General features: G+C 38.9%; 1 protein-coding gene across 1 annotated transcript; it reads right to left on the reverse strand.

Moving 5' to 3' along the window:
• Positions 1 to 4,422: 4,422 nt before the first annotated feature.
• LOC130930482 (solute carrier family 35 member E2A-like) lies at positions 4,423 to 23,565 on the reverse strand. The gene is made up of 9 exons (XM_057858464.1): positions 23,310 to 23,565; positions 20,686 to 21,079; positions 15,224 to 15,359; positions 14,850 to 14,977; positions 12,471 to 12,591; positions 12,338 to 12,391; positions 12,189 to 12,261; positions 5,495 to 5,640; positions 4,423 to 5,343 (listed from the first exon to the last, which is right to left on the reverse strand). Exons 2-9 carry the CDS (start codon positions 20,966 to 20,968, stop codon positions 5,112 to 5,114), a joined length of 1,173 nt encoding a protein of 390 aa, XP_057714447.1. The 5' UTR covers positions 20,969 to 21,079; positions 23,310 to 23,565; the 3' UTR covers positions 4,423 to 5,111.
• Between the last annotated feature and the right edge of the window lie 2,229 nt (positions 23,566 to 25,794).

Below are 25,794 nucleotides of genomic sequence, written 5' to 3' on the forward strand. Positions count from 1 at the left end.
AATAGCTAGTGTTGCCCCGGTTGGCTGAAATAACTTCAGTGAAACGCTTTTTGTAGCCATTTACCAGTCTTTGACATCGGTCTGAAGAAACTTTGCCCCACTCCTCAACGCAGAATACTTTCAACACTGACTACTGAAGTGAGAGAAAACACCATGGTGCATACATACAAAGGAGCTGTCTGAGGCCTTCAGAAAGAAGATTGTAGACGCTTATGAGTCTGGTAAGGGATTTCAAAAGATCTCAAAAGAATATAAAATCCACCATTCCACTGTTCGGAAAATAGTCTACAAGTTTAGGACATTAAAACAACTGCCAACATGCCTAGGTCTGGCCGTCCAAGCATGTTCACCCCGAAAGCAGACCGCAAGATGCTAAAAGAAGTCTCCAAAAACCCTAAAATGTAATCAAGGGACCTACAGCAGGCTCTTGCTACTGTTGATGTGAAAGTGCAAATCAGAAAGAAACTACACAGATTTAATATTCATGGGAGGTGTGCAAGGAGGAAACCTTTGCTCTCCAAAAAGAACATGAAAGCCAGACTGACGTTTGCCAGAGTGATTGTAGACAAAGACCAGGACTTCTGGAATAATGTTCTTTGGGCAGATGAATCTAAAATGGAATTATTTGGACACCAGAAAAGAGGACATGTTTGGCATAAACCCAATACAGCATTCCAGGACAAGAAGCTCTTACAAACTGTGAAGCATGGAGGTGCAAGTGTCATGGTTTGGGGATGCTTTGCTGCTGCAGGACCTGGCCTGCTCACCATCATAAAATCCACAATGAATTCTATTGTGTATGAGAGGGTGTTTGAGGAACATGTGAGATCATCTGTGACAAAATTAAAGCTGAAGCGAAACTGGACAGTGCAACATGACAATGACCCAAAACATACCAATAAATGCTGGCTGGACTAGCTGAAAAGGAAGAAATGGAGAGTCCTGGAAGGGCAAAGTCAAAGCCCAGATCTTAATCCGATTGAGATGCTTGAAACAGGGTGTACATGCATGAAACCCCTCAAACATATCACTTTTGAAAGTATTCTGCGTTGAGGAGTGGGGCAAACTTTCTTCAGACTGGTAGATGGCTACTAAAAGCTTCTCACTGAAGTTATTTCAGGCAAAGGGGATAACACTAGCTATTAGGTGGTAGGGTGTCCTAACTTTTTCCTCAGTTAGAATATGCATTTTTATTGATATACAGTATTTGGTTTAACCCTTTAAGGTCTGGGCCTATTTTGTCTGATTTTGCATGCCTTTGAAGTTGCCTTTATATTTCAAAGAAAGAATGGTTTACGATGGCCTGGTTTGGTCCCTTTTTTTGTGACACCTTGAACTTCATGTCCAAACTGTTGTTTCCTTCACTGACCAATTATAAATCATCATTTTGGGCCCAAAAAGACCAAAAATTCCAAAATCGTTTTGTGAACATTTTTAATATTGATGTCCAATTGACAACCAAACATGCGTAACGAACCGTTTTGAAACTTTATAATATTTATTCAACATGTTAGGATGAACATTCAACCCAAAAAAATTAGAATAAATAGTCTTATATTTGACAATTCAACATAAACAACAGGTATAGCCATAGGCGTTTTTTGCTTTTATACATGCTCTAGTCAAAACAGGTTATATACAGCAGACCAAACAGTGAAGAACAGTGAAAAAATATATACCATCTAACACAAAAAGTGTTTAGAGGCCATCTCTTTATGAGTTTAGGTATTGCGGCCCATCACCTGATGAAAACTATGTACACACAATCAAGCTTCTTGAACACACATTTATATACACAAATTGAGAAGACTGATTGTGGGGGAAAAAATATATATATAGCATTGGAAAAAATAAGTATTTTCAAAAATATTTACAATAAACAAGTTAAATTTTTTTCAGGCATGCCACTCCGAAAAGCTGTTTCGTCCTGGAATTCCTTGCCTTCCAATAATCTTGCACAGTTGGAAGTGAAACCAAAGAGATGTACAAGAGGAGTCCAATAAATTTTTCAAGCTCCTCCACTGTAGTGTCTGTCCACACAAACTTTTTCCCAATCTCTTTTCGGACTCTGCCATACTGGTTTGTGTGTTTGCACATATTCATCATTGTCGATGAGGTGAAGAACAGGTCAAAAAGTTCTTTTTGGGGTGTATGCATGGTCACGATTCACCTGAGGTCCTGGTGGTCTCCGGGGTGTGAATCGGCTGCACTGTGGGGCAGTGTCTGTGTCTTGCTCTGTGCTCCATGGCACAGGTGCAGGCTGAGCCAGTGGTCATCGGCTTCTGCCGCGCTGACTTCTCCAGCCTCTCCTCCGCTAACATCTCATCGCTCTTCCGTGATGACCCCTTCTCCCTCGTCCTCTTTCCATTCGGGCAGTGAATGTAGATTTTTCATTGTCACTATAAATGTACATGAAAAAAAAGTATCTATGAAAATAATAAAGTATAAAATAAAAATATATACAGCAATAAATAATAATGGAAATCTATATGTATGACAATAAAAAGAATACCATAGCAATACCATAGCTGATGAATATGTGCTACATCCCTAATCTTCATATAGAAAAAAGAACACAAATTATAAATTCCTGCCTGGGATACACACAGTGCACGTACGACTTTGATCTGATATGCACATTTTATTATTATATACACAAACACACACTTATATTGCATCAAAATTAACTTTGTCTTGCAATATCAAAAGAAACTTTCAAAAGAAACTTTTTCAGCATTTAAAAAAAAAAAGTTAGTTGGCTTACCTCTGCTCGTCGATGGCGTCACCCACGTGTTCAAATCCGTCACTATCTTCACTCGAGGACTCTTCCTCAAGTTGATCAAAAAGCACAATTGCTTGCGCTAAATTTAGTTTTCCGTTCATTCTCAAAGTCACACAAAGTCGCTGCTTGATCCAAACGGCCGTCGCTCGCCACCTCGCTGCTTCAGAACACTCCTCCCTCTCGTTCGGTGGAACCTCGCACGGCAGTTTTATTTATAAAAAAAAAAAAACGCATTTTGTGCTTCCACTGTGACTTCGAAAGGGTTCGTTTGATTTGTGTTTTTTTCATGGAGCTTCCGTTTTGAAAAAGGACGAGAAATGATCGAAATATAGACATAAACAAATGATCCATGCAGCGTTTTAATGTTTTTTTGAGAGGACAATAAAACTACCAAACTTAAATGACAATATCTCACGTTTTAGTTGGTCGATTGACTTCAAATAATAACGAGAGTAAACCGCAACTTCCGCACTTTAAAACGAGACCAACCAACGCCATGTGGGTGACGTAATTAAAACGTGAGGGCGCTTCAAAGACGACGTGCGCTGAGGACGCGCCGGCGCGTCCTTCGACTCTCAAGGGTTAATGAGTAAAAAAAGGTTACTTTTTGTTGTTTACCTGCAATTAAATTACTTTATTTTCCAGTAATAAAGAAAAACAAGATCGGACATTCATATGTGAACATTTCTTAGTAAAGAACTGAGTATTTAATGGGTGTCCTAATTTTTTCACGATTGTAGAGTGGTGTTGTAATGTTTTTTTTTTAAAGTGTTTGCATTTAGTTTTGATTTGGGTGGCTACACTACCCATTAGTGGCAACAGTAAGTTTGACATATCTCATTTAACATTGCTGAATCCAGCTGCTCTCTGTTTAGACCAACATGGGGTAATTTCTTGTTCGAGCTAATTTGTTTTATTTATGCATTCATAAATTAGTTTAGTATTTAGCAGTTTTTTGTGGGAATATATGTTTGAATGACTTAAGAGCATTGTGTTAAAAAAAAAAAAAAAACTCGCATTTTATCGAATTTAAGATGGCAGACTTTTGCTATGCAGGTTAGCCAGTTCTTAGGTTCTCATTTATTTATTTTTTGAGGCCAAGATCAGGTATTCTATTTTTAAAGTGTTAGAAGAGATTTTTTTTTGAATACGCATTTATTGCTCTTTTGAAAGTGCAATCTTAGCACATCTTTATTTTACATCTCCAAAAATTCATTCTGAGCTGCTCCAGCTTTTGTTACTTCCTGTCCCCAGTAATGTGAGTTTGCATATTAGCTAAATATTTAGTTTCACTAGTTTCCAGATTTACAATTTAGTATTTCGATTTTGGATATATATTTAAGATTTACATTTAGGATATAAATTTAAGATTTACATTTAAGATATATATTTAAGATTTTTATTTAACATTTAGATTTAGTTTTAAGATTTAGTTGTAAGAGTTATATTTTAGATATAAATGTAAGATTTACTTATAAGATTTATATTTAAGATTTATTTTTTAGATTAAAATAAATATTTCTAGATTTAATAATTCAGGTCTAATACATATTATATAAAAATATTTAAGTTGCTAAATGGTGCTACAAATGTGCAAAACAAAACCAAAAAAAAAAAAAAAGCGACCAAACTTTTCACATCACATTTTAAACACTGTGTGGCACTAAATGTGAGAAAACGTCATAATTTTCAGCATTTGCTGCTTTACAAACCAAATGACTTTTCAAATTTTTTGCTAGCGGGAATGATGGCTGCATCTCTCGTATTTTGGAAATTGTTTCATAATATGAAGTGGAGATGCATCAAATAAAAAAACTTTCGTAAACGGAATGTTCTCGCCACTTTCATCGCTTTCTCTCTCTCTTCTCCCCTTCTATGGTCGGACCAAAATCACAGATGAAGAGGTCCACCGAGAAACAAATACAAACCCATTCTCATTAAATTGCTGATTGTCACTTCTCACGCAAGTTGAGGCCTTATTCAAACCTCTTTATTTATTCGCATGCATCCAATGAAATCATTTAAAAAAAATAAAAATAACACATACACATTTGTCACTTTGGAATCTTTAACTATTCACATCTCCAAGCACCATTGAAAAGTTCTAACTGAACTGCTATTGACAGCAATAGACATCCAATCCAATTGCACCGGGAGGGCTGAAAGCAAGCATTCGCTTCCATTGGCAGCATGATGAAGAAAAAAAAAATGTTCCACAGGGCTTCACCAAAGGCTTCACCTTACAACAGGAGTCCCTTCCTCAACTGGATCATACCTGAAAAATGTATGCTGGTCCTCTTGTACTGGAATGGCTTTAAAATCTCAGTCTTTAGTGAGACTGCGGGCCTTGTTGGACTTCCTGTTTTTCAGATTGGAGTTTGTGGTTCTGCTGTGCAGCCATGGCTTGCAAGCGCTGCCGCTGAGCCTGCCTGGCTTTGTTATACAAGAAAACCCCCAAGAAGACCAGGACGGTGCCGGTGGCGCTGAGCATTGTGATCTGATTGCTGAACACGATGACGCTCAACCATACAGATAGGGCGTGTTTCACCGTGCTTGCCACGCTGGGGAAGAGAGAATGGGTTTAGCTAGTAGTGAAATGAAGCCTCGTGAAGCATTGAACCACTTGAGCCAATTGGTTTGAGAAAGGGGCAAGAAACGTGAGGTGACGTCACTCGCATTCAATACATTTTCTACTACTAGTGAATACTCTACCTAAAAGTAACCGGAGAAATGCGTCCCATCAGAGCGTAGGCGGTGACACTCTGCAGGTGGAACAGGCCGCCGTTGAAGACTAGTAACATGATGATGTCCTGACTGAAGGTGAAGGTATGTCCGCTTTTCTCAGCTGCTGGAGTTTCCTGGAAAACGGTGATGAGTTATATCGTTGTCTACCATTGACGGCACTAAATGTCCGATCCCTTTTAACTAAAGTTGCATTATAATATCGGGTAGCAGATTCTGGGCCAATATGTATCGAGATAGATCTGTCTTTATTATTCATTCAATTAAAAAAAAAAGTTTCTTGAATCAAAATATATGTTTTCAATTTTAAAAAATGTGTTTGAATACAAAAATACATTTGAGACCCCCTCCCCCCCCAAAAAAGAGCATTTGGAAACTTTTTTTTGATTGAAGTTATTTTTTAAACAACTTATGTGTTTCCTTTCTTAATGTACTTTAGACATTGTCAATCGGCTGGATTTTTTTTTTTTATTAATACATTTATTTATTGTTTTTTATCTAATCAAGTCATATTGTGATATTATAGAGGCATGAAATTGGGTTAAAAAAAGTGAGAGATTTTGGTGGAAATAAGTTCCGGTACACTGTACAACTAGGGCTGTCCCAAACGACTAATTTTCTCCCGATTAGTCAGCAGACTATTTTTACGATTAGTCGACTAATCTAATATTTTTTTTTCCCTTTTAAAAATTTTTTTTTTTTTTTACTAATTTAGCAATGAAATTTTTGATGACGCTTATTTATTCACAAAAACATTTGGGAACACTTAAATTCTTTATCAAAGTAGAAATACACACATAAATAACAGTAAAGCATAACAATGAGGTCAAATGTTGATAGCACTAACTAGTGCAAAAGAATGGAATGTAAACAGATTCAGAACACCGACTTCCCCTTTCCAACATGATTCAAAACAATTCTTAAAAGAAAATATCTAGCATTAATATTATAGTATACTCCTACATAAAATAGTATAATAATATTTATTCATTGCTAATCAGATTTTTCATAAAGCGTGTCATTTTAAAGCTATTCTTAGTGTAGAAGCTGAATTATGAAGTATGTGGGATTAACTCCAGATATCGTTATTTATATGATGAACATGATGTGCTTCGATTTAGAATTGTTTCCCAAAAGTACGTTCGCTAAACTGCTAACCGTTTCACTCCGCAAAAAAGCACTTCTTGTCATTGCATGTAGTGTCAGGAATAGATTTTTTCTTTCTTTCATTTTTTAGTTTGCAAATGCTGTTAACCAGCGATTTTTCATGTTTCCTTAATGTAGCAATACTAACGCTTACCGTGTTCAATATACCGCATTGGCCCGAATATAAGACGGCCCTGATTATAAGACGACCCCTCTTTTTCAAGACAAAAGTTTGAAAAAAAGACTTTTTGGACACCAAATATGTTTTTATACAGAAAATAATTACAGTACATCTGAAACAGATGATTACAACAATATATTTGCGAGAAAAAGCATGTTATTTTGCCTCATTCAAATCTTAATATCTGAACATTTAAATATGTAAACTAAAGTGCAATCACATTTGTAAATTAATGGCTTCTGGTTTTGAAATGTCAACAAACCAATCTATTGTTATAAAACAACAAAATTGCAATAATTGCATTAACCATCAAAGTGAAGTCTAATTGTAACTGTAGTCTTGGAACAAATCTGAATAAGGAAAAACAATGCAATAAAATATTGCAAACTGGTTATATTTGAGAGTAGCTGAGATCTGTCATGACAGAACACCACTTCAATGATATCTGGCGCCATCTAGCGTCCTGAATTGGTATAACGTCTAGACTGCGAATATAAGACGATCACCACTTTTCCAGTCTTATTTCATGGCAAAAAACCCTGTCTTATATTCGGGCCAATACGGTAGATGTGTTTCCTTATTTTGTACGTGTGAACTTTAATTCTTCGGCGTTTTGATGACCAATAAATATCTGTGAAAAGAACTGGAGTCTCATATGCCATCATGGGTATACATTTGTGCATACCCATGCACAAATGTATGCACACGTGAACGCACTCGGCTATAAAACGCAGCCGTGAAAATTACCACCCTCATCTTTGTTTACCGTGCGATAAATGGACTTGTATGCATATCACGACAGGCTTAGCAACTTCAATAAAAGTGTCGTTAGTTAGTTAGATGGACTCTCCTGTCGTCTTCCAATATAACAATTGGGTGACGGCTCTTTAGGTGTTCACGGCTGACGTGCAGCCAAGCTTGGCATTGAAGAGACAGGACACTACAGTGTACCCTCCTTTGATTTGTTGAAATAAGTCAATGTTTTGGCCAGTCTGGTGCGCTTTTTTGGCTTTGTGCCGCTTTCCCCGCTTGCATATCATGCGTCCGACATAAAAAAAAATCTCCCGACACCCCCCCCTTAAAAATGTTCTCCTCGGATCAACACAATTCACGTAGGTCACCCTTTTTGACTTCAAGACGGTGAATTTCACATTTGTTTTTCCCGGCTGAGACTTTGACCAGCGTAAGGTTTTTATCAACACAAAAATACCATTGCCGTAAAATTAGGACATTAAGGTAATATTAGGAGGGGGAAAAAGTCATAAAATGACTACACATTATCCCGTTCCATTCCTACGCTGGCGATGTAACCCGAATTTCCGCGTAAATCGGAATTACCGTAATTTCCCAAATATAACGCACACTTTTTATCCCCAAAATCAACTTGTAAAATCATGGTGTGCATTATAAACGGGTACATGGATGGAGACAGACCTCTCACAGATTTCCGACTTATGTTCTCACTTTCATTTTACCGTATCAATCCATGGAAGAAACATTTACTCATCATGATGAAACGAGCAAATTATACAGCAGCCTTTAAAAGAAAAGTCACATCTGTTTTCTCCTAGATTCTGGTAAGTTGGAGAAGCTGTCAAATCATATTATTACCGTAAATATTGTCAGTTTATGGTAATGTTTTGAACTACCAATGTGCTATGCTTGTGCTGTGTTTCACCAGTCAGTAAAATGACATTTCTGTATCTGTACACGAGCTCTGTTTTCTTGTATTCTTCTATTTATTGGTGCTAAAATTAGGGTGTGCGTTATAAACGGGTACAATAAATTGCCCTAGATTTTATAAGTAAATTTGGGGTGCCCATTATACACGGGTGCGCCTTATATTCGGGAAATTACGGTAACACTTTAAAAGTTAATAATAACTCCAAAAAGTCCAAAAGTATTGTATTTTGTTTAATGATGGAGGATACACTGCCTTCTGGTGGCAGCGTTGGGTCTGGCTGTAATGTCGCCCTGTATGACTTAGCAACTCAACTCAACAAAATGGACAAACGATAGCTGCGCATGGTTTTGCCCACATAAGGCTGTAAGTTGTTTCAGCCAATATATGTTTGCGTATAAATTTGCAATTAAGTTTACAGCTAGTTTGTGGAGTTAGGTGCGAGCGATTTGCTATGCGAATTGTAATCACATTAGCATTCATAGCATTTAAGCTAGCGGAAGTTTGGTAGGTAAATTAGGCTAATTTAATATACTAAATTTACACATTTATGAGACTAGATGAACATTTGAACAGCAACTGTTTGTGTCAAGTGTTTTCATTTTTAAAATGAGTGTCATTTTGAACATAGATGTACATACTAGCCCTTCTAAAAAAAAAAAAGCATATTGTGATAAAGTTCATTATTTTCTGTAATGTAATGATAAACATTAGACTTACATATATTTTAGGTTCATTACACACAACTGAAGTAGTTCAAGCCTTGTATTGTTTTAATATTGATGATTTTGGCAAAAAAGTTAAGAAAAAACAAAACTCCCCATCTCAAAAAATTTGCATATCATGAAAAGGTACTTTAAAGAAGCTACTAACCTAATCATCTGAATCAACGAATTAACTCAAAACCCCTGCGAAAGATTCCTGAGGCTTTTAAAAACTCCCAGCCTGGTTCATTACTCAAAACTGCAATCATGGGCAAGACTGCCGACCTGACTGCTGTCCAGAAGGCCATCATTGACACCCTCAAGCAAGAGGCTTAGACACAGAAAGAAATTTCTGAGCAAATAGGCTGTTCCCAGCGTGCTATACCAAGGCACCTCAGTGGGAAGTCTGTGGGAAGGAAAAAGTGTGGCAGGAAACGCTGCACAACCAGAAGAGGTGACCGCACCCTGAGAAAGATTGTGGAGAAGGACCTTCCAGACCTTGGGGGACCTGCAGAAACAGTGGACTGAGTCTGGAGTAGAAACACCCAGAGCCACCGTGCACAGTTGTGTGTTGGAAATGGGCTACAGGTGCCGCATTCCCCAGGTCAAGCCACTTTTGAACCTGAAGCAGCGACAGAAGCGCCTGACCTGGGCTACAGAGAAGCAGCACTGGACTGTTGCTCAAATTTTGCATGTCATTCGGAAATCAAGGTGCCAGAGTTTCGAAGAAGACTGGGGAGAAGGAAATGCCAAAATGCCTTAAAGTCCATTGTCAAGTACCCACAGTCAGTGATGGTCTTGGTGGTGCCATGTCAGCTGCTGGTGTTGGTCTACTGTGTTTTATCAAGGGCAGGGTCAATGCAGCTGGCTATCAGGAGATTTTGGAGCACTTCATGCTTCCATCTGCTGAAAAGCTTTATGGAGATAAAGATTTCCTTTTTCGGCAAGACCTGACACCTGCTCACGGTGCCAAAACCACTGGTAAATGGTTTACTGACCATGGCATTACTGTGCTCAATTGGCCTGTCAACTCTCCTGACTTGAACCCCATCTGGTGAGATCCTCCAAGACTGGTCAGCCCAGTCATCAGACATGAACATCATTGAGAATGTCTGGGGTAGGATGAAAGAGGAAGCATGGAAGTCGAAACCCAAGAATGTTGATGAACTCTGGGAGGCATGCAAGACTGCTTTCTTTGATGTTCCTGATGACTAGGGATGGGAATTGATACGATTTTTACGATTCCGATTCCATTATCGATATTGCTTAACGATTCAATTCTTTATCGATTCTCTTATCGATTCTAATTTGGGGGAAAAGAACAAACCTTTTGATTGGCATCGAGTTTGTTTAATCAGATGTCACAACCTTACAAACCCACAACGAGGTCAAAAGAGGCCCAAAGCCTCAATGCTAACTGTGGCAATAAGTGGCAGATGCACAAGAATGTGTAACATTTTACTGAAACATTTTTCTAATAGAAATAAAAAATATTGATATATATTGACATATAGGTCGTTGTTCTGCCTTTGGCAATATGTGTTAAAGCAGGGGTCCCCAAACTTTTTCCTGTGAGGGCCACATAACTTTTCCCTTCTCTGATGAGGGGCCGGGGTCAGTTTTTAACAGAAAAAGTGTGACGATTGCAGGAGTGCCTAAATGTAAAAAATTATTGTTTTTCAGAAAGCCACAATTAAATAACCCTTTCTGGATTCTTCACGGAACAAAAGTCAATAAAATAAAAATAATAATATAATAATAATAATAATAACACTATTAATTAAATAGATAATAACCAAGCTGTAGTTTGGGGAAATAATCCACTTTAACAGTTAAAGTGTATTATTTACCATTATATTGAAATGCATGCCTTTTAGTTTTTATGGTGCTTTTATGGTGCTTTCGCGCTCATGTGGGGGCGCCCTTGCGCTTCCTCACGCGAAGAAGAACGCGCTCATGTGAAGAAGAAATGCCGCATCCAAGCGAGTGAGCGAGTTAGTGACAGAGGGAAATACTGCTACGAGCCTACGTTCTTTGTTAATGTTTATCTACAGAGGCAACGCCTGTATGTATCATCTTTTATGTCGTTGTTGTTGTGTGTTTCCACTCGCAATCGGACACTTAAATCCAGTTGTGTAGTGCTTTGAACGATGCGCAAATGCCAGCAGACGCATGCTAACAGTTTGTGTTATTATTGTACTAGCAGCTAATCATCGCTGATTTACGTTGATGCCAACCGGTTCGGAATTGGAATCGGATTTCCATTCCCATCCCTACTGATGACTTCATCAATAAATTGTATGAGTCCTTGCTGAAGCCCATAGAAGTCATACAAAATATTCAATTTGGATCTCACAGCACCACTACTTAATTCGCTTATGTTATGTAACATATTTTTGTATTTGAAGCACATTTTTTGTTCAATTTTTACACTACTTTCTGTAGGCGACAAAACTTCTGTCTTGCCAAAATTTGACCTTTGTGTCTTCATTAAATGATAAATCTTTTTTCAGTGATACAAATATATTTTGGTACATTCAATATCATTTGGGAGGGTCTTAGCTTTCATATGAGCCATTTCTGAAACCAATTGAATTATTAAAATTCAGGTTACTAGCAATTGTTTCTACAAAATGGATAAGCGACAAGACTTTTGTCAGGGACTGTATATCATTTTGACGCCCGGAATGAAAAAGGTGATGGGTGCTAAAAAAAAAAAAAAAAAAAAAATCCAATTTTTGTTAAATACGTAACTCTAAATGTGTTCATTTGTCGTTTTGATGCCTTTGCTGAGAATCTAAAATGTCAATAGTCAAATTAACAAAAAAAAAAAAAAAAAATGCATTGAATCAGAACGTGTGTCCACACTTTTGGCCTGTACTGTTCTTATCTGTAGTTAAACACTTCCTGTACACCATACAAGTTTAGGAGGAAATTCAGTAGTTGACCTACCAAGAGGAAAATCCAGGCTGGGATGAGCATGATGATTGCAGCTGCACTGGTATAAAATTGCAGTTCTGGAGGGCTGGAAGCAAAATAAATACAATTCACAAATGTATGATTGTCTATTCTACTCTTTTTTTTTTTTTTTTTTTTCCCACCTGAATTTGTAAGTGTCACCACTCAGTAGTTTCTTGGAGAAGACATTCTGCAAACTAAAACGGGAGTGTTAATTTAGTGAACTGTGGAGGGCGCTGTTGACGTATGGTTGAGACGGTAGCGGAGTGAGCGTACCAGTCCATGATGTTGGTGGAGAGAGCGGCAGAAAAGCCCAGCAAGTTGAAGCTGAGCTCCGTGGCCGTGCAGAGTGCAAGACCCGCCATGACGGGGAACAGAGAGAGGTTCACCCACAAGCCTGCACAAAAGCCAGAAGTTTGTACATGTTTTTCATGGCCAAATTCAATCACTTTTTAATAATTTTCAAGACCAATTTCCACTGTACTTTTTTTAACATTATCCAAGTGTTGTTGTTTACAATGAGGGACAAATAAAATATTGTGCCTTTTCATAAGTACGCTCAAGTCCGGACCTCGAGAGCCATGTCTACCTCCTTTAACACGCCTGAATCAAATGATCAGCTCATCAGCAAGCTCCACAGAAGCCTGATAAGGATCCTGATTATTTGATTCAGGTGTGTTAAAAGTGGGAGATATGGAAAATGAGCTGGATAGCGGCTCTCGAAGACAGGACTTGGCCAATGTTTTACACTGCTGGCCCAAAGTATTGGCACCCCTGCAATTCTGTCAGATAATGCTCAGTTTCTTCCATAAAATTATTGCAATTACAAATGCTTTGGTATTAATATCGTCATTTATTTTGCTTGCAATGAAAAAACACAAAATAGAATGGAAAAAAAATATTAAATCATTATCATTTTACACAAAACTCCAAAAATGGGCCGGACAAAGGTATTGGCACCCTAGGCCTAATACTTGGTAGCAAAACCTATAGACAAAATAACTGCGTAAACCACTTCCGGTATTCATCAATGAGTTTCTTACAATGCTCTGCTGAAATTTTAGAGCATTCTTCTTTGGCCAACTGCTCCAGGTGTCTGAGATTTGAATGGTGCCTTCTCCAAACTGCCATTTTCTCTCCACAGGTGTTCTATGGGATTCAGGTCTGGACTCATTGCTGGCCACTTTAGAGTTCTCTAGTGCTTTCTCTCAAACCATTTCGTAGTGCTTTTTGAAGTGTGTTTTCAGTCATTGTCCTGCTGGAAGACCCATGACCGCTGACAGAGACCCACACTGGGCCCTACATTATGCTGCAAAATTTGTTGGTTGTCTTAAGAATTCATAATGCCATACACACAGTCAAGCAGTCCAATGCCAGAGGGAGCAAAGCAACCCCAAAACATCAGGGAACCTCCGCCATGCTTGACTGTGGGGACCGTGGTCTTTTCTTTGAAGGTCTCGTTTTTTTCTCTGTAAACTCAATGTTGACGCCTTTTCCCAAAAAGCTCTACTTTTGTCTCATCTGACCAGAGAACATTCTTCCAAATCGTTTTTCGCTTTCTCAGGTAAGTTTGGGCAAACTCCAGCCTGGCTTTTTTATGTCTCTCGGTCAGAAGTGGGGTCTTGCTTGGTATCCTAGCATAGAGTCCCTTTTCCCTTTTTAGAGGTTCTTCATCCACCAACCGCACAATCTTTCGTTGAAATCTCTCATCAATTTTTCTTTTCCGTCCACATCTAGGGAGGTTAGCCACAGTGCCATGGGCTTTACACTTATTGATGACACTGCACGGTAGACACAGGAACATTCAGGTCTTTGGAAATGGACTTGTAGCCTTGAGATTGCCCATGCTTCCTCACAATTTTGCTTCTTAAGTCCTCAGACAGTTCCTTGGTCTTCTTTCTTTCTCCATGCTCAATGTGGTACACACAAGGACACAGGACATGTTGAGTCAACTTTAATCCATTTTAACTGGCTGCAAGTGTGATTTAGCTATTGCCACCACCTATTATGTGCCACAAGTAAGTAGCAGGTGCTGTTAATTGAACAGGTTAGAGAAGCATGACATGATTTTTCAAAGGGTGCCACTACTTTGGTCCGGCCCATGTTTAGAGTTTTGTGTAAAATGATAATGATTTAAAAAGAAATTCCATTCTCTTTTGTGTTTTTCATTGCAAGCAAAATCAATAAAGATATTACTCCCAAAGCATTTGTATTTGCAATCATTTTCTGGGAGAAATTGACCATTATTTGACAGAATTGCAGGGCTGCCAATACCTTTGGCCAGCAGTGTATAGCTGGCTAAAGTGGTTAGCACATTTTCTTTTTTCTATTAGCCTTAAGGTAGCAATGCCAACGTTTTACATAGTTTAATATACGTAGCTGTGTTTCCTTATTTTGTATGTCAGAACTTTTAATTCTATGGCGTGTTGATGACCAATAAACACCTGTGAAAAGAACTGGAGTCTCAAATGCAATCACCACGCACGGGTGCATGCAGCACACGCAAACACACGCACACACAAATGTATGCACGCAGCGTTAAATCGCAGGCGGGAAGATGACTGCCCTCATTTTTATTTACCCTGCAATAAATTTACATTGCATATCACGACAGGGTTGATTCTATATTTTAAAAAATATATATTCGTAATGTACCTGTGTACTCTCCAAGAATAAGTCTTGACATAATGACGGTAAAAATAGGAGCCGAACTCTTCACCGTCTCAGCAAAAGACACCGCCACATTCTTCAAGCTAACCAAGCCTAATACCACTGTGGTGAACCTGGAGAACAGGCACAAAATTCCAAATCATCAGAACTAAAGCATGAGCAATAATGCATTTTGCAAAGGGAAAAAAAGTGCATAAAACAAAACTAAAACGCTACGCAAGTGAACCGGATCGAACCTGCAAAACTGAAAAGGTTCAATACATGAATGGTTACACCCTTATCAACTACAGGTGATGACAACCAGAAATAGCTTGTTTTGGACGCAAACCAGCGTGACATCGCGTGCTCAGGGAAGTCACCTCATCAGTCCGACAAACAGCATGATCATGATGAAGTTGGGGGGATACTCGTTCCTGGACTTGTGCTGGTATAGGCAACAGGGCACCAACATCTTAAGGAAGCCAATGACGGTGGTGGAGAGCATTTGAACAGCACCTGCCCATAAAAAAAAAAAGAAGGGACCATAAGACCATAAGAGTGATTATAGTTCTCTTTCTTTTATTCAGTCGATGTAGTTTTGGGGCAGAAAATTTCATTCTCATCTTAGTCTTTTTGACCAAAATACTTAATTAACGATAATCATAATAATTAATTCTACCCACCTGGACGCGACATAGACTTTCAAGGACGCTCACCACGCTGAAGCAATTGCTAATGCGAATGCTACGCTAACGCTATGAACTACATTTAGTGTGTGATGATGACTCATTTTCGTCTAAGTCTTTTGTATGAAGACTTAGTTGTCTTAGTCATATTTTAGTCATTTCTTCATCTACTTTTAGCCAACCAAATCTCATACAAATCTCAAGTAATTTTAGTCAACGGTTACCCCAAATGTTTTCGTCGGTAAAATTAACTAGTCCAAAAATAAATCAAGGTTTCCAACAATTTCGAAAGAACCCAAGACAGACGAGCACATATTGTAGTGTCTACAAGGACAATGACAACTTGGTGATAATACACACTCAGCAGGAAAATCAGTAGCCTACATTATTTTCAATTAAACCCACGTGAAAGCAGAGGTGAGTAGTAACGCATTACATTTACTTGAGTAACTTTTTGAGAAAAAATTACTTCTTTGAGTAGTTTTACCACACAATATTTTACTTGAGTAGATTTTTAAAAAAGAAACACTCCTCTTACTTACTTTGGGATACACTAAAGCAGTGGTTCTTAATCATGTTAAAGGTACCGAACCCCACAAGTTTCACATGTGGATTCACCGAGCCCTTCGGAATTAGATAATGAAGCATTTTTTTATATTAAAAACTGATATATCTAAGCTAGCAAGCTCATAATTTAGCAAATTCCCGTTCCAATTTGACAGCATGTTTTATGAACAGGTCAAAATTTGAGACCAAGCTGCCCATTTGTCTGTTGTACTCCTCTCATACCAAGCGCGAGTCAACCGTCCACTAAGCAAACCAGTTCCTCCACCCATCAGATCGAGCTCATCACATCAGTCCAAAACCTGGTCTAAAAAGCCACTTAGCCTAGATTCAATCAGCGTACGAAAATAAGGCTCTGCGTTTCTTTACTTTCGCCGAACCCCTTAGACTCACTGAACCCCTGTGGTTTGATCGAACCCAGGTTAAGAACCACTGCACTAGAGTCATTCCATTTCCCCTCTTTATTGTACATACTGACTTGATTTTTACAAGAGATACAGACAGGAGCGCTACCTGTTTCACCAATGAGATGTCGCAACAATAAACGAGTGCTGTCAAATTTATCGCAAAAACGGGCAGTAATTAATTTTTTAAAATTAATCACGTTAAAATATTTGAATTATTATTAGTATTAATATATATATAATAATGTTTGAAAATATTTTTATATTTGCAATTAACGCATGCACGGAATGACCCGTTCATGCGTTGCCTCAAACAGTTTACAATGACGCCGTTTTAGCACACTGAGAGCAAAAAGGCAGAGAAATGAAAACGGACACAGGCGGCCACCACTGACAGTCATGGTTACCCAACTTCCCATCATGCATTTGGGCGGAACAGTTAAGTCGCTACAGTATCATTTAGTGAAAGCACAACAAAAATATTCCTATCCCTCAAAAAAATTATGTTCACAAAAAGAAAAGCGCTCAATGCAAACAGAACCGGCATTTCCAATCAAATAAGCTATGCAAAATACACATAAAACTTACTCAGACTTTGCCTTGGCTAGATCTATAATTAATTTAAAACTCACCATTGACACCAGCTATTAGTTTATTTTTTGATGGAAAATTTTACAAATTTTATTAAAACGAAAACATTAAGAAGGGTTTTAATTAGTGTTGCACCGATACCATTTTTTGGGCCCGATACCGATACCTGGCTGTGCAGTATAGGCCGATACCGATACCATTCCGATACCACTCTGTTAGCATAATAGCATAATATATATATATATATATATTATATATGCAGCGATACAGTTAAGTTACGGTTCGGTTGATTTTCGATACAATTCAATACATTTAATGCTCTGAAACAGAAAATACAACTGTTATTATTATTATTTTTTTTTTTTTTGCTAACAAGCAAAAAATAACAGTGCCATTATATAAACAAGCATTTTAGTGCATAATATTTATGTGCTTACTTCTTACTGATCTGAAGAAATTTTGTATATAAGTGCATGAGAACAATCTTTACTGTTTGTAAAGTGGGGCACACTGTTGATTGCTGCAGCTCTCTTAGCAGCTATATTTACCATATAAGCAAAACATCCTATTTGTGGTCCGAGTCCATCTGTAACATGTACTGAATTAACAGTATTTGCAGCATTGTCTATACTCAATGGTATGGATTGATTTGGCCTGCTTAACTTCCATTCAGTCATGGCGCTTTCTATTTCATCAATGTAGTATATGGACTACCGTTGCTCTGGGCTCACGCAGCTAATGGCATGCGATCTAATGTAGCACATCTAGGTTGCTATTTGATGATATCTAGTGTGTGCGGGCGAGAGTTGGCAAGGGATCTAACATGACATCTAGGTTGCTATTTGATGATATCTAATGTGCGCGGTGTGCCGCTCAAGTGTTTTCTGGTCACAGAAGTCCCTTCTGCTCATTACTGCACAACACCAGCATATGATAATCGACTTTCATAAACAGGACGAGTTTGAAGTACGGCGCTCTTAATTTGCCACTCATTGTTCATCATGAAACCATGAGTTTGCTTAGTCTCCCACGGTCTTAAGCTTTCTGATCCTATCGGTGCTATAACAGTTAGCGTTAGCTAACGCATACTAATCGTTTGTGAATGCTATGTTAGATGAACAGTGTAACATCGCATACATCCGTAGTATTGAAGATGTACATTTCGTTTGGTAATTTCGGGACAAAGACATACATATGTAATGATTTGGGAAGTTAGCGCACGTGGGGAGGACAGTATATTTGCTTTCAAGTGATGCAAGTAGATGGTATCGGCGCCCTAAATGTTGGTACTCGTCAATACCGATACCACCAATTCGGGCCGGATCGGCGCCCCCTACCGATACTGGTATCGGTATCGGTGCAACTTTAGTTTTAATATAAAATTACTACAACTTGTACTCAAATGTATCTTTTAAAGTGATCCTCTAACTTAAATACATGGATGCTCTAGTAAACCACAATTGTTCTCTTGTACTAAAATATGTTGTTAGAAACACATAAAATGTTAAATCAATGGCAATATTTTATAATATTTAGTCCATATTTTGACCGTTAGTTGGCGCCATGGTTTGCGGGCTCGCAGTGATGACGTCATTGGTATCTTGCATGTTCAACAATTGCTTATTGCTGCCTAAACTCTCTAAGTAAAATGCCACGATGTGCTGCTTTTGGATGCAATTTCCAGTCAAATGGAAACAAGGGGAGTGAAGTAAGTGGTCAAGGTGGAATTATTATTTTTACTGAATAAATGTGCACAAGTGGAAGCTTCTCCCTCTTTTTGGTCCCTGTATGCACGCATCCTACCCACCACGCGTTACAACTAGCGCCCGAACATTTTTCCTGGATCCTCAGTCAGGGATCCGTCTATTTTCTGGATCCGACGGTCCCACCGCGTCTGCAAAATTGGTTTCGGATCTGTCCATTTTTTTGATTCGTCGGTCCCACGGCGGCTTTTCGGATCAGTCTATTTTGTGGAATCGACGGCCTAATCGCAGCTGCGACATTGCCATGGTATCGGTCTAATTCCTGGATCTTCGAGTGAGTAAAAAAATACAGATTTGGATTACTATTGCTATCTTTTTTGTTGACTATTCTTCGTGGGAGTTTTCCCCAAATCATACTAAATAATTAAAGCACTATGGCACGCTACAGTGACGACATTGACTCTGACGTGGACCTTACAACAATGTTCGGAGTTCGTCAGGGAACGCGTGTTTGCGTACTGCTGAGCTCCCGAGTGAAAAGTGGTCAAGGTGGAAATATTATTTTTTGTGAATAAATGTGCATAAGTGGAAGCTTCTCCCCTTTTTGGTACTTTTATACACGTATCCTAGCTACCACGCGTTACAATGTACATGACATGGATTACACAAGGTGTGCTCTTTGGCCTGTACTGTAAGCACACGACAGCTCTGGATCCTAACAATCTACATAATTATATTGGTATAAGTTTGAAAACGCAATATGCTTACCTTGAATATCTGCTAATAAAACCAGACAGCATACACTCTCGCTCCCAACCGGACTTCCCAACAGGACTCTCTCGCATCACCAGTTTTGCCCAACTTTTGTCTTATCAGGTATTTGCTGCACGCATTTTTCCCTGAAGCTCGTCTTGAGAACGACCGACAGTGCTGTCTTGCTCTTCACTTTTCAGATCTGGTTCAAATAGGAAGGGTAGAACAGACGATATTTTGGGAAAGCTAACGAGTGACGTGCTGGGATTTCCGCAACGGGACCACTGACGTCACGCACTGCGACGTAACAAGAATGGCGACCTATCACTTAAAATAATTTTACAAACTTTATTGAAACAAAAACTTTAAGAGGGGTTTTAATATCAAATTATTATAACTCATACTAACATGTATCTTTTAAGAATTACTTGTCTTAAAAACAGAGGATCCCTTTAAGAACTAAAAGTCTTTCTATCCGTGGATCCCTTTCACAGAAAGAATGTTAATAATGTTAATGCCATCTTGTGGATTTATTGTTATAATAAATAAATACAGTACTTATGTACAGTATGTTGAATGTTTGTGTCCGTCTTGTCTTATCTTTCCATTCCAACAATAATTTACAGAAAAATATGACATATTGTAGAGATGGTTTGAATTGCGATTAATTACGAATAATTTTTAAGCTGTGATTAACTCGATTAAAAATTTTAATTGTTTACAGCCCTACAATAAACACATGACTCCATTAACCATTCAAAGGTGACAATGTTTTTCTCCACTAGAGGGCACTCATGCTCTTTACACGGGTAATGGGTCATAGTGTTCAGGTCTAAATTTGATTTTTTTGCAACATCTTTTTGGAATAATACCGTCTTGTAATAGGTTCAGCAACTCAGCAGGGATCCCCAACTATCGGGCCGGGGACCTGTACCGGTCCGTGCCGAATTTGCTATCGGGCTGCATTTTCATCGCGTCAGATGAAAACTGACATCCAGCTCGTTGTGTTTCATTCTTCCGAGACACGTTTTTATAGTCTCATCGTCATGAAAAAAAAAATGTTCATCAACGAAATACAGTATTTTCGTCATTATCATCCTTGATGAAAAAAACAAAACAAAAAAAAAACTTAAAAACTTACCCAGCATGCTCGGCTGTCCCTCCAGTAGCGACAGGATGTACTTGTTGAGGAAGAGAGTGCAGAAGCTGAAGAAGTACCAGAGGGTCAAGTAGGCGAGGGAGCGACGGTTCAAGACCCCTGAGCCGGCCTTGATCACAGCGGTCTCGGTGACGGTGATCTTCAGCACCTGCTCGCTCGGAAGGCTCTCGCTACGAGCCAATACCACTCGTTCCTGACGGACGCGGCGCGGGAAGAGAAAGCGCCATAGCGAACGCCTGCCGCTTTTCCGCCCGCTGCCCGGCATCGTCCCGAGGAGGCGGAGCAGGGCGAGGTGAAGGGTCCGAGAGTTTTTTTCTGCTCCGTCATGTGATGTTGTTTGCTTGAGATTGTGTTGAAGTCATTCTGGTGTCGACGCCTGCAACATACAGCCAGAGGTGGGTGCTATAGCTAACTAGTAACTATAACTAGTGCTATAGCCAGGGGTGCACATAAGTGGTCCGCATGCGCGCATGCGTACTGGACGTAGACAAACGCGCTGGCCCTCAACGGCTTAGATACGCTTTTGCGTACCGATGGCTGACCACTGTATTTGCAGTGGACACGAGAAAATAACTTCTCAAAATGTCGAAGAGGCAGGCCACACTGAGTAATTACTTCCGTGTTCCCCCACCCCCGTCAAAAGACAGACGACAGAGACGTCACCGGAGCTACCGAAAAAAAGGACTTTTGCTGAAAAGTGGCTACAGGATGTACCATGGCTAGAAGCAAATGATGCTCGCACGGAAATGCGGTACAAAATGTGCCGTGAGAATCCCAATGTCGCCGATAAGAGCAGCGCATTTTATGTTGGGTCAAAGAATTTCAGCCATCCAAACTTTGAAAAGCACGAAAAAACAGAGCACATGTGGCAATTACGCAAAATATCGATGTCAAACAGGACCCCACTCGCCCTATGGACAAGTGGCGGAATAAAGGTAATGAACAGCGAAATGCACTGACAAACGTGTTTTTGCTCGCATTTTACAAAGCTAAACATGCACGTTCAATGAGGTCGTATGAGGAGGACATCCCACTTTTAAAAAGGCTTGGAGTTAATGTGGGAGCCGCATAATGCCCTTTATTTTGAATAGGTGCTTTTTATTTCTTTACATTTCACTTCAAAGTAATGGCAATTTTGTTGTGCCAGTTGATTTTAATCAAGCATTAATTGTTAATATAATTAATTAAAGTTAATTGGCTCTAAGTGAAGCTTGTCATAAATTTATCGCATCGGGCGGGTCGGCTCTCAAGCTCAATGAGGACCAAGTCACATCTCCAGGTCCTCCTCTGAGAACCTGGGCAAAAAAATTATGTGCACCCCTGGCTATAGCGATTAATTGATTAACTCGAGTAATTAGATTAGAAAAAGCTTTGAATCAAATTTTTGCCGCTTTGAGGATTTGTTTAGTTAGAATGATGTTGTAATGGTTTGTTTTTTAAGTGTTGCATTTAGTTTTATTGATTTGGGTGGATACACTGCCCTCTAGTGGCAACGGTGAATATGCCATACCTTGTCTAAAATGGCTGGAACCAGGTGCTCTCTGTTAAGACCAACAATAGGTGTTTTGTTTGGGCAAATGTTTGTTTATGCATTCGTTACTTAGTTTAAAAGTATATTAAGCAGTTTTTTTGTGGGATGATTTCAGTGGATACTAGTCCCTCTAGTGGCAACGGTGAATATGCCATAACTCGTCTAAAGTCGCTGGATCAGCTGCTCCCTGTTAAGACCAACATAAGGTATGTTTTTGTTTGAGCAAATGTTTGTTTATGCTTTCGTTATTTAGTTTAAAAGTATATGAAGCAGTTTTTGTGGGATGAGTTCGGTCGATACACTGCCCTCGAGTGGCAACGGTCAATATGCCATAAGTCATCTAAAATGGCTGGATCCAGCTGCTCCCTGTTAAGACCAAAATGAGGTATGTTTTTGTTTTAGTGAATGTTTGTTTATGCATTCGTTATTTAGTTTAAAAGTATATTAAACAGTTTTTTTGTGGGATGATTTCAGTGGATACACTGCCCTCTAGTGGCAAAAGTGAATATGCCATAACTGGTGTAAAATGGCTCGATCTAGCTGCGCCCTGTTAAGACCAACATAAGGTATATGTTTGTTTGAGCAAATGTTTGTTTATGCACTCAGTATTTAGTTTTGAAGTATATTAATCAGTTTTTTGTGGGAATATGTATTTGAACGATTTATTAAGAGCAGGTTTTTCCTGAATGATAGCAGCACAAATGAAAATTTTAAAGCACAAACGTAGCACAAAGAATTGACATCATTTTTATATACATTTGTATCTGGTGGGGTGCCAACTTCACGTAGGTCCTCTACGATGGGTTTTATATTTGCAAAACATTTTTTTTGGGGGGGGGGGGGGGGCATTTACAAACCATATATTTTTTGTTTGTTTTGGCATGATTCTACCGCTATACGCTCCTGTCTTAAACCTTGTCGATTGTCCTGCAGATAGCTATCTGACATCTCTACAGCAGCCAAAATAGCACACTTGACGGCTACAAAAAGTACTCCAGGCCATCAATTCCGCTCAGAGTTCACAGAAAAAACAACCTCTACAAACAATTTGCAGGTTGAGCAAACAGAATCTTACCACGAATACGAGCCGCCTGCAGGTCGCAACACAACAGAGGAGAACACTCGCAGGAAGTTGCACGTTGACGTTCGCTAGCGGCTGCAACGTGGAGCGCAAAAGAGGATAAAATGCCAGCCGAGCAGTCGAGTCATCGTGAATTATCTTAAGAGGGCATTGTGTGAGGCCACACTTCATCAATATAAACATCCTCTTATCAGACAGCACATTCTTATCAGCGTTGTTTTGACTTTTGGACGCAGTCGCAGCAGATAACAAAGTCAGCCGTATTCAGCGAAGACATCAAGAACATGCTTTCAAAGTAAAAGGCAAGTGTCCGAAGTATGAAAGATCCTATGGGTGAATTAAAAATGATATGGAATATAAATTTTTGGTGTTTAATTCCAGGGAATTCATTGGTATAATGTCTACTTTTGGGTTTTCTGACCAACATGGCCTGAACATAAAAATGCTTTTATTTGATTAATAGATGTGCTTATTTCGCGGATATCACAACTAAATTTAGAAGCCTCAACCCATAGAAATGAAATATTTAAGGCTAGATGTCTCAAAGCGGGATTTGGCGTTGTAAGAAACTGGCGGCCATCTTACGTGGGAGGATTTCTATGGCGGGCTCGAATGCATTGGACTAAAATCGCCTTAACTCCATACGCAGAGTTTAAGGGGGAGAGGGGAGCGGAAAGTGTCATTGCATGTAATTGACTTTCCTACGTATGATTTTAAAATTAAGAATTTTCTGGTAAAATATTGTCTATAAAAGTTGTAAAGCAATAAAATGGGTCAAAAAAAAAATTCGGACAGATCATGTGACTAGCACCTTAGACGGTCATTTGCTTTGCTTAGTCAAAACCACCCGAGGACCGAAGAGGCAAGATGGATAGACGTAATTTTTTTTCAATCCAGAAGTGATTTGTTCGAGGATTCAAGGGAATTAATATATTTTGCGTACCCTGCACGCATTTTGAAATGTTGTGAAAAAAATCAATGGGAAAAATCAGCTGGTACGGCATTGGCGTCATAGTTTGCAATAATTACATAAAATAAATGCTAACTGCGCGTTTTTTGTTTTTTGTTTTGCTTTTAACCAAGAATCGAGACCGTTTTACGTCCATATCTATAAATAATTCAGGGATTTAAGCATTTACTCACAAGAATTTTCAACAGCAAAAGAATTTTCATAAGGCGTCCGCAGCATATTCGACATATTTACGTAAAAATTAATGCTAACTGCCCGATTCTTTGGTCTTTTAACAAAGAATCGAGACTGTTTTACATCCACATCTATAAATAATTCAGGGATTTAAAGCAGTAATGTGAAGTAATTTCTTCACATGCCAAATAGGGTCACAAGTAAAGTAATTAAACATTGTCCAACAAATAAAGCATGAAAAAAATCATTTATATGTTGTATATTTGACAAAATAATCGCGTTTCCGAAGTTCGAGCCTGAAAGGGGACAAACCCGGAAGTGATACGTCACACCGGGAACGTGATGGCACCTCCATACATATGGCCGCCATACAAAGCCCTTCAAACAATGATTCAAACAGCGATATAAGCGATAGATCGAGCACAAGGGAGGAGATCCAAGTTTTTGACGAGTTGGAGGAAGAAGAGGAGCTTGGAATTTTATGTTGGACCTCACATGTATTAGCCAGACGCTAATCAGGATGCAAACAATGTGCCTAGACTACCTGACATGGAATGGATACAAGACCCATCGAGATTACAACATTGGTAAGATATAGGCTGTTACTATTTTCATGATTTGAAGATGCAGGCATTTTCACATAATTTTATGTTTTTGGTCTATCTGATGACATTGTTAAAAAAAATAATAATCGGACTTCATGTTCGTTTTGGCAGATCCGGCAGCTCTTGTGCATATAAAATAATAATATAAAAATGTTGGGGGGAAAGAAGGAGATGAGTCGTTGTTATATCTTGACCGAGTGACCCACACAACACCTTTATTGGCTTTTACAACTTTACTCAACGTCTTGCCAAGTGACTGAACAACAACTTTTCTTTTAGTCAGGAGTAAGCCACAAACAATAACACATCTAAATGACATGCGTACCCTCTACTGGTGAACTCCCGTATTACAACTAAATAATATCCACTATATCACAGTCGTCGATGGCTTTTTCCACTTTATTGTGGCAACAATAAGAAAACAAAGTGGCGTCTAATGGCGTGAGGAAATGTAGTTTTTTCACACAAGCGAACAGATTACAAAGCACCACTTCAGTGTTGTCCCGAGACTACATATCCCATGATTCACTGTGTGACCTGCGCGCTCGCTGATTCGCTGCCAGCAGACATTAAAAGCAACACTTGTCACCTGTCAGCGGCTCTCGCGAAACTATAAGGCAATCAAGCGATCACCGTAAAAGAAACAGCGAACCGTACAAATGCAATGCAATGCTTGAAGCATGAAGGTGGAAATACATAATACAAATACAAATAAATGTGCACAAACTCA

This window comes from Corythoichthys intestinalis, chromosome 2 (genome assembly GCF_030265065.1).
Source record: "Corythoichthys intestinalis isolate RoL2023-P3 chromosome 2, ASM3026506v1, whole genome shotgun sequence".
NCBI classification, from domain to species: Eukaryota; Metazoa; Chordata; class Actinopteri; order Syngnathiformes; family Syngnathidae; genus Corythoichthys; species Corythoichthys intestinalis.

What these genes read in the sequence shown, in the direction of transcription:
- LOC130930482 (XM_057858464.1), bottom strand. Translation starts at nt 20,968, where the DNA reads ATGCCGGGCAGCGGGCGGAAAAGCGGCAGGCGTTCGCTATGGCGCTTT. An exon ending in TATTCTTGGAGAGTACACAG is followed by an intron (nt 12,592 to 14,849) that starts GTACATTACGAA and finishes GCTTTTGTGCAG; the next exon opens with GCTTGTGGGTGAACCTCTCT. An exon ending in ATTTCTCCGGTTACTTTTAG is followed by an intron (nt 5,344 to 5,494) that starts GTAGAGTATTCA and finishes TCTCTTCCCCAG; the next exon opens with CGTGGCAAGCACGGTGAAAC.